At 41.3% G+C, this 9,066-nt stretch overlaps 2 protein-coding genes across 3 annotated transcripts in view; one reads left to right on the top strand and one right to left on the bottom strand.

Moving 5' to 3' along the window:
- Positions 1 to 881: 881 nt before the first annotated feature.
- The window catches only part of faah (fatty acid amide hydrolase), a 29,415-nt gene continuing 21,230 nt past the window's right edge, over positions 882 to 9,066 (bottom strand). Inside the window, exons 16-17 of the mRNA XM_061779421.1 lie at positions 2,544 to 2,600; positions 882 to 900 (exon numbers count right to left, since the gene is read on the bottom strand). Of these exons, the coding sequence (XP_061635405.1) occupies positions 2,582 to 2,600 (19 nt within the window). The 3' untranslated portion in view covers positions 882 to 900; positions 2,544 to 2,581. The remainder of the gene's footprint in view (positions 901 to 2,543; positions 2,601 to 9,066) is intronic.
- On the top strand, positions 1,163 to 8,913 carry dmbx1b (diencephalon/mesencephalon homeobox 1b). 2 transcript variants are annotated; one of them, XM_061779423.1, is made up of 5 exons: positions 1,163 to 1,657; positions 4,233 to 4,439; positions 4,556 to 4,734; positions 5,891 to 6,320; positions 6,422 to 8,913. In XM_061779423.1, the coding sequence occupies exons 2-5, from the start codon at positions 4,286 to 4,288 to the stop codon at positions 6,838 to 6,840; spliced, it is 1,182 nt and encodes a 393-aa protein (XP_061635407.1). In that variant the 5' UTR covers positions 1,163 to 1,657; positions 4,233 to 4,285; the 3' UTR covers positions 6,841 to 8,913. The 2 variants fall into 2 exon arrangements, with proteins under 2 accessions (XP_061635407.1, XP_061635406.1); XM_061779422.1 differs by having other exon boundaries at positions 1,164 to 1,657; positions 4,284 to 4,439.

Genomic DNA, 9,066 nt, shown 5'->3' with positions numbered 1-9,066 from the left:
TGCTTCTTTTGCTTACTTTGCATTTAATGTGCTTTTATTCGGTGCCAAATTCCTTTTCTGCAAAGGATCAATGCATTATCTATCTATCTATCTATCTATCTAATCTTTTTTATGATATTAAGATCCTTTTTGACTCAGTGTTATAGTAAACATGATTCAACCATTTATAAGAAAAAAAGAAACACGTGTGTGTATAGAGATTAAAAATGTATTTTGATTACATTTAGCAATTGTAAAAAATAAAACTTCCCCCCCCCCCTCCAAATAAAAGGGTTAGAATTGTCATCTTAGATATTACTGTGGTTCTCCTTTCATCCTATTCAATTTAACAGATAATGTCATCTGCCAGGAAGTTATGAAATCACACATATTCAAATACATGCTATACCGTTGCAGGGTGGAAAACTACCAGAAAAATGTCAAGGGTTGTTTTTCCCTTTCCCACGCTGCACGGCTGCAAATGTGTCCAAACGTCTCCAGCGAAGTTTGGCATCTCACCTCGTTGCACCCCCTCGACACTTTTTTTTTGTTTCTCACTCTGCACTCCACAAAATATGCAAGCTTTACTTACATTAAAAGGCTACTTCGTCTCCTTCTTTTCGCTGCCCTTAATTCCAAAAACCTAAACGCTTTTTTTTTTTCCTCACGGAGAAGAAATCTTTTGACGGGAAAAAAAACCTTGAAGAGGAGCGGGGCATTATTGTTTTAATCCTCTTACCAGCAGTCATTTCAAGACATTTTTTTTGGGGGGGGGGGGGGGGGGGGGGGGGGTTAGATGGCGTCTTGTCTACCAAATCCCGAACCCCCAAATAAATCCCTCGGGGGCCCGACCGGGAGAAGCTGGAGGCAGGAGCCCGGCAGCCTGCGTCTCCAGCGCGGGTAACAGGGCCCCGAATAAACCTGAAAAGAAAGAACAAATAATAAAAATAAAAAATAAAAAAATATGTATTTAATTAAACAATTTAAAACTATTTTATTACCCTTAAACACGATAGCTTTTTTAAAATATTTTTTTAAATAAAGCAAAAAGGCATATTTATTTTCTGGACATAAACTGTATGTCTACACATTTAAATTCGAATGCAAAAATACATAAGACTAAATCTATTAATCTGTCATGTTGACTGAAATAAATAGTAGTTACAATAAGAAATAAATGATCGTTAATTGCGATGTTGATGTAAAGTATGTAACGAACTCATTTACAGCCAAGTATACAAAAAATAAAAAGACAATAACGTAATATTAATTACATTCATCATGTTTTTAAACAATAAAGAAAATACGGACGCTAAACTTCAGTGGCGGATTTGGGCGGGGCTGCGAGGTGGAGGAGAGCGACGCGATTGGCCGACACGATGTCCACGTCACTGGGTGCGCCGCACTTTTAAAAGGTTCCACAGATGGACGCCGCAAGCATCTTCGCCACTTTTCAGGAACCTCGCGGGATGTTTTCAGGATCTTTTCACGAACTCAAAAGGGAAACGTTTAAATGACATATATAGATATAGATATATATATATATATGTATATATATATATTTTTTTTTTAAACCAGTAATGAAAAATATGAGGATTTTTGACGAGACTATTTAGGAGGACAATAATCGACAGTGGGTGGAGATATTTCATTTAAAAAGAGAACAAAGAGGACAGAGGTAAGTAGGAATAACACTGAAAATCATGTTTTGTTTTGTTCACAAAAAAAAAATGACATTCTCCCATTTTTGTTTTGTGCTGTTATTACTTTTGTTAACGTAAAACTGTTTTTAAATCACTTGGTAAGTGAAATCTTTTTTTTTTTTTAAAACAAACACTAAACCCGCATTTAGAATTTTTTATTTTTAATGGTAACAATGCCATAATGCTTAAACTGTATATAACTAAAATTCCCACTAACAGAGCAGAATCAGTTTTGCATTGTGTTTGTTCGTCTATTTAGTGACTCCAATGACAAAAAGCGAGTAAATAAATTGCTTTATATCAACACCTTTACCCAGATTCTCGACAATAGTGGTATGTGTTTTATTATGCATGTCAAAAATGAATGTTGAGAAAAGAAACCAAGCAGCGTAATATTTTTTTGCACAGTACTTTTAGTTTTAGTTTGCTGTCACATTTCTATTTGATTATTATTTATAGGTTCGCGTGTCACTTCACGCGGGTTAATTGTCAATTCAAATGTTTTTTGTCCCGTCCCCCCCCTCCTCCTCCCACTTTAACGTTTTCAATGCAAAGCTCACGCCTGGAGCCAAATGCTATGTAAGTCATAAATCCACGGCAATTAGGATAATGAGGGTTAAATCACACCCCGGAGCCAAATTGTCCTGAACAGAAGACATAAGAAAAAGAACATTATGTTTGATTTTTATTCTCTTCTTTAATGCATTTGAAAATGGTGCAGATTACAGGAATACTGCCGAGATTATGTTATTTTCGAAGAAGATTTGATCACACTCGCATGTATGCTGCTGGTCGACCTTTCATGTGTCAGCTCGATGATGAATTAACAGCCCGGTACAGTTCAAACCCATTTGCACCCACATTAGACAGGAGTCCACGGGGAGCGCCACGCAAATGTGTCAGTCAGCCTGCAGGCGTCTGGAACACAACGCGAACAACGTGCAGGGCCCAGGAAGAAGGGGGGCGGGGGGTGGGGGGGGGGGACAAAAACAAAACAAAAACGGGTTAAACTGTCACACAGCAAAGAAAACTATTTATTTTGACCGTTCATTAACCATTAATAACGATCATCCTCGTCGTTTTCAAAAGGCAAAACAAACATTAGGAAGAGTGTTTAACTATTTGCAGAATATCTTACAATGAATTAATTAATTTTAAAAAAAGAAAACCAAGTTGTCGGAATGGTTTGTTTTTTGGAGGAAAAAAATATTATGGCAAAGAACATAATACAGTATACTGAAAATAGAAACAACAAAAATCTCTAACATTCCTTTTATAAATCACTATTATTGGTCAGAAATGACAGATTATTCCATAATAAATTGTAGATTGTAGAAAGAACTATGACAAACCAAGACATTTATTAAGAAAAAAACAATATTCTATCACAGAAAAACATTTCATCCCATGTACCATTTACTGCATGACGGTGGAATTACATATTTAAATCTTCATTTTAAAGTTCAATATGATGAAAACACAAATGTTTTATTTACAGTCCATTTTAATTAATAAGACATTGCCATAAATAGTTGTGTATCCTTGAAGTGGTATTTAGTTATATTGTGCGCCTTAATTTTATAGATTTGAAACTTTCACTATCTTTTGTGAATTATGAGTTTGAAATATACAATCGAACTTAATATTATACTTCATCATAATGTAACGTTTGTCTTCCAGTTATGTATGTATACAGTATGCATAGCAGTAATACAATGCACGACGTTCCATATTTTGTAATCATTTCAATAATCATTATTTATTTGGCCACAGCATCCCAAGCACACTTTTTTTTTTTTCTTCTGGTAACTTTTTGATATTCATGACAAGAGTTTAGTCTACCTGCTGTAAAAGCTGTTTTGAACAATTACAAAGCATCGGGGCTAATTATCAATCGCACACAAAGACTTTTCGTGTCGATGTCCTTCCACCTGTTGCCATTTGAATGATCCACTTCCAACCGCTAACTAAATAATAATGATGCTTCCTCACACTGTATTGTACAAATCATAACCCCCCCCCCCACACTCCTGTGTGGAGTTTGCATGTTCTCCGTGTGTCCGCGTGGGTTTTCTCCGGGTTCCTCCCACATTCCAAAAACATGCATGCCAGGTTAATTGAGAGACTTGAAAGTGTCCACTTATTATCTTGGCTGTATTTGATACAGATGAGTTGAACCCACTCAATTATACGATACTACACGGATGTACTAAGTTGAAGCTGCAGCTCCATAAATCAAATGCATGGAAAACCTGCCCAAAATTAATTCGTCTTCAGCCACTGAGTACATTTTTTTTGAGGGTGGAAAGTATTCAGTTTAACTTAATAGTTCTAAAAATGTCAAATAATGTATCTTAGTTCATCTGATCTATCGATGCAACTGACGTACTGTATATATATATATATATATATATATATATATATATATAGTGACAGGCAAAAAATGTTTAAATGTTCTTCCACTTGATGGCAGAAACAAACATTTTTGTTTGTTGGTTTCCCAGGAGGTTTTTCCTAATGTCAATAATTTGTGCTTTGTCTGAACAAAAGTGGAGAAGCACTGCAAGCAGAGGCCTGACCTAGATGCTTTCTCCCCCGAAGTCATGCAGCACTACGGGGTCAACGGCTACTCCCTGCACGCCATGAACTCCCTCAGTGCCATGTACAACCTCCACCAACAGGCGGCACAGCAGGCGCAGCACGCCCCCGACTACCGGCCCTCCGTGCACGCCCTCACGCTGGCCGAAAGACTGGCTGGTAAGTATCGGCCGCCGGTCACGCGGCGTCGCCGTCGACCCCCCGGGCGGCGCAGGGGGCCTCAATTAAACGTGCCGCGTGGCTTGTTTTTTCTCTCAACGGCTGCACGTTTCAAGACATCATCCTGGAGGCCCGCTACGGCTCCCAGCACCGAAAGCAGCGGCGCAGCAGGACGGCCTTCACCGCCCAGCAGCTGGAGGCTTTGGAGAAGACCTTCCAGAAGACGCACTACCCGGACGTAGTCATGCGGGAGCGTCTGGCCATGTGCACCAACCTGCCCGAGGCGCGAGTGCAGGTAAAGCATCTTTAACCTTACTTTTGACCCAAGCATCGCATAGTTGAAAACTGAAACACATGTAGACAAGTAGACAAATAACATAATACTCACAGGCATTTATATTCTTGATCCTCTGTGAAGAATGACTAATAATACTGTGCCCTACTGAGCAATTGTGACCATCTCCATGTACAGTATCCATGTCTGTATCATACTGCCCCCAAGAAGGAGCAGCACAATGTCCATTCAATTGAAGCAAAAAATGCTGCTAATCAATTGTCATTACGCTGGGTTTTTATAAAGTATAACATTATAGAGTGCTACTTGTTAAAAGGTAATTACAAATATTTGCTTGTTTTTTGGGGAAGCTGTAACATATTAATGACATTTCCATTCATTTCATCGGGGAAAGTGGACCATTCTGCACTTAAGGCCCATTAACAAGGTCAGTGGGGACAATTAACATAATAACCACCGACAGTCTCTCCTCCGATGACATGATTAGTTAAGCTCAAAGATCCACAGCAAAAAACAAAACAAAAAAAAAACATGACTGAATCATGTCAAAGCCAAAAAAGTAAGCAGAGCTGCAGACTTTGCACAGATTAGCATGAGCTAACAGTGCTACCAGCCTTCGCTTCTGATAATACAGTGAACATTGCAGAAGAGTTTGCTATTCAGAAATTCACCTACTGCTGTTCTCTCTGTGGAACTTATCTTGGGCTATTTGCTGAATGGAACGCGCTAATATACCACAAGATGGAGCCAAAGCTGAGGCTAAAAGGAAAGAAGCAATTAGCATCAAGGAAGTCTGTTGAAGCGAAACGTCTTGACTGAGATACCAACATCAGGGAGGAGCTACGTTTAGCCTGGGTTGTTAGTGGAAGTTAGAGAGTCTCTGCAACATGTGCAGGTAACACAACATTATTTTTCTCACTATTCACAGCAGGGTTCGGTCCATAATCCCCCATTAATAGCAGTGGTTTACTGTAATATTTTAATAATGTTCACCAACAACAACATGGGGAGAACATGCAAACTCCATTAGCAAGGCCGGAGCTCAGAATCAAACCCCCAACCTCAGAACTGCGAGGTGGATGTGCTCGCCTCACTTTCACCATTTGAAATAGTGAAGAACAATGCATGATGTGTTTCCTCCAACGCATGTGCTCAGGTGTGGTTCAAGAACCGGCGGGCCAAGTTTCGCAAGAAGCAGCGCAGCCTGCAGAAGGAGCAGCTCCAGAAGCAGAAGGAGGCGTCAGGAGCCGCCCAAGCGTCTACCGATGAAGCCAAGGCCGAGGTCCCGCCCGCCGACGACACACGCGTTACCCCGCCGCCTCCATCCTCCGCCTCGTCCTGCCACTCCGAGTCGGACAGGCTGGCGGCGGTGAGGTCTCACGAGCCCGGCGAGACGAGCGTGGAGGTGAACATCACTTCCCCCGAGCCGTCGGATGGCGAATCGGCGGTAGAGGACAACGCGGACGCGGAGGAAGACACAGTGAGGGGGGAGGCGAGGGGGAGGGCCAGGGAGGAGGCGAAAGCGCACGGGGGGACGCAGCCCGGTGGAAGCTCGCCGTCCTACAAACAACTCAGCCCTACATCGGGTAAGAACACTGTCTTCATGTCCTCTCATATAGTTTTTCTAAAAGAATTACAAGTTGTAGTTTAGAATGTGAATTCATAACATCCTCTTCCTGTTTCTCAGACTCCCCCCTGAGCTCGCCCGCCCTGCCGTCCTCCAGCAGCGTGACGAGCGGCCCGGCCCAGAGCAACTCATACGCGTCGTCGCCTCTCAGCCTCTTCCGGCTGCAGGAGCAGTTCCGGCAGCACATGGCGGCCACCAACAACCTGGTGCATTACCCGTCCTTCGACATGAGCGCGCCGTCCTCGCTGCCCTACTTGGGCATGAACGTCAACATGCCGTCCCCGCTGGGCTCGCTGCCCTGCCAGTCTTACTACCAGACGCTATCGCAGGCCCAGCAGGTGTGGAACGGCCCGCTGCTGCCAGGGGCGTCGGGCGGCCTTCCGGGTAGCCTCAATAGCAAGACCACCAGCATCGAAAACCTCCGGCTGAGAGCCAAGCAGCACGCGGCCTCGCTGGGATTGGACACGCTCCCCAACTGAAGCTGCTCCCATGCCAAGCGCGTTCGCCCTCCGTGTTCGCCCTTCGATCCGGGCCTGGGGACTTTGGATCCACCCCCATTTTCCTTATTCAACCTCTCGCCTGTGCACAAAAACTTCACACGGCCTTCAGAGGCCACCTCGAGTTGAACTTTCCAACTGGCCTTGTTCTTTCTAAAGGTGTCCATCATGAGCATGTGTCTGCCGGGACTCAAAAGAATCCACTGAAATGCAGTACAGTGAACCTTCGCTATTCTCGGGGGATAGGGACTGAGAGCCCTGTCAAGATTAGCAAAAATCTGCAAGTGACACCCCCACTAAAGAGGTTTGTAATTACCTATAAATGCCACATGAAGATGGCAAAGCACTACTTATTTTGAAATGAAACTCAGTATACAGTGGAACCTTGTTTTTTTTTCTGATTAATCCATTACAAAAAGTCTGTCTATAACCACATTTTATGAAAAACTAATCAATATTTCCCTTAGGAAATAATATAAATCCAATTAATCCGTTGCAGACACCTAAAAATATTACAAGGAACTACGATAAAAAGTTTATACTGCAGCTAAGCAGTGAAATCCATGGTTCAGTCAGTAAGTGATCAGCAGTGCAAACGCTTCGCTCAAGGAAGTGCCACACCCCGTAACACGGCAACGTTTGGGCGCTTAATTCCAGGGAATGATTGGCAGTCAGGTGGAGGACTTTGGTACTGATCATTTTCAAACCAGAAAAAAAACCCACCTGGATGGATGAAAACCGTGACAAATTTTGGAGAAAAAAAAACAATTGTCGAAAACTGAATCTTACAAAAACTGGGGCCTTCAAAATCAGAGGTTCCACTGTACTTCCTTGGCACTAAAATGCTACCATATAGCACCAAAGCAATACTTTTATTGCGATAGCCTGAGTTTAAAAAGAGCGAATAGGTGAGTTTTTCAGCAGATAGGTTCCCCCCCAAAAATCCAAGACTAGGCAAATTTGCGAGGGGGGTTTACTGTATTCTATGCTTGGGGATATTGTTGTTTCCTACTCCACTTTTGCTGTTGCACATACAGAATATGAAATACTCTTTTATTAGCCAGAACTACTGTATGCATGCAAACATCACACTGAAGCAAGGTTTACAGGTGGACCGTTGGCAGTGAGTTAAATAGCTATTGACACCAAACTTGGTAGAAATAAAAGTTCCCATTGATCACTGTAATCCAAGGTGTAACGCTTGTATACATTGATTTTAACTTGAGCTAAAAAATAATAATAAATAAATAAATAAAAAATGCTTGGCATCATTGATCATAGCTTAAAGGTAACGGTAATGAACACATGCGTTATTGCTCAAGGGCTCCCCCAATTGTTGGGAAGTGAAAATTGACTAAGAAGACCGAGCGTTGCCGTGACCAGCGAAAAATAGCGAGTAACTGAGTCCGCTCCCGAAAATTGTTTAGAATTGGCTATATTAAGTTTAAGTGAATTTTTTTTCATAAATAAAAGAATAGTCCCCCCCCCCCCCAAAAAAAAATAAATAAATGTGAACTCGTGAATAGTGAACCGCAAAATGTGTGAGGGATTACTGCATAGAACAGAAAATACAAGTTGTTTTTAACTCAAATACAAATTACCATATTTACATTTGTTTCATCACTAAATAAGTCAAGCAATGAATGTACGTACTAAACGTTGACAACAAATTAATGAATTAATCATCTGTGTTGTAACCCCATGTCTTGAAATAAGCATTGTCCCATCATTTGAGCAAACCGCAAACAGAAAAGTAACGTGAGCATCGATGTTAACACAACGTTTACAGGTGTCCTGGCTGCTCTACCAAAATTATATACCACTAAAAATAGGTCATCTTGAGTCACCGTGGAAACGACAGAGACGCTGTCTAAATACTACACCTTGTCGCTTTAAAAACAAACAATTGCAGGACTAAAGAAGAGCAGGCAAAGTCTATGTATTTTATCTCTGTACATTTAAGATGTGTATCTTTCAATTGTGTAAAAAAAAAAAAAAGTGAGTAATTTATCTGTGAAATTTAAGGGAATAAATCAAGCCTGACAGGTGAAAATATGTTTGCGTCTTTATTGTTGTTTGCATTAAATTATAAATGGGAGCTAAGCTACAGTAGTAGAGCCACACTGAATAAAATCTAATAATACTACGAGAATCAACTTGTAATATGTATATAAAGGTTTTTTTGGGGGACGAAAATAGAATCATGTA

The sequence above is a fragment of the Phyllopteryx taeniolatus genome, chromosome 7, assembly GCF_024500385.1.
Source record: "Phyllopteryx taeniolatus isolate TA_2022b chromosome 7, UOR_Ptae_1.2, whole genome shotgun sequence".
NCBI classification, from domain to species: Eukaryota; Metazoa; Chordata; class Actinopteri; order Syngnathiformes; family Syngnathidae; genus Phyllopteryx; species Phyllopteryx taeniolatus.
The sequence above is the reverse complement of the archived record's forward strand: the minus strand, read 5'-3'. Positions and strand labels throughout refer to the sequence as shown.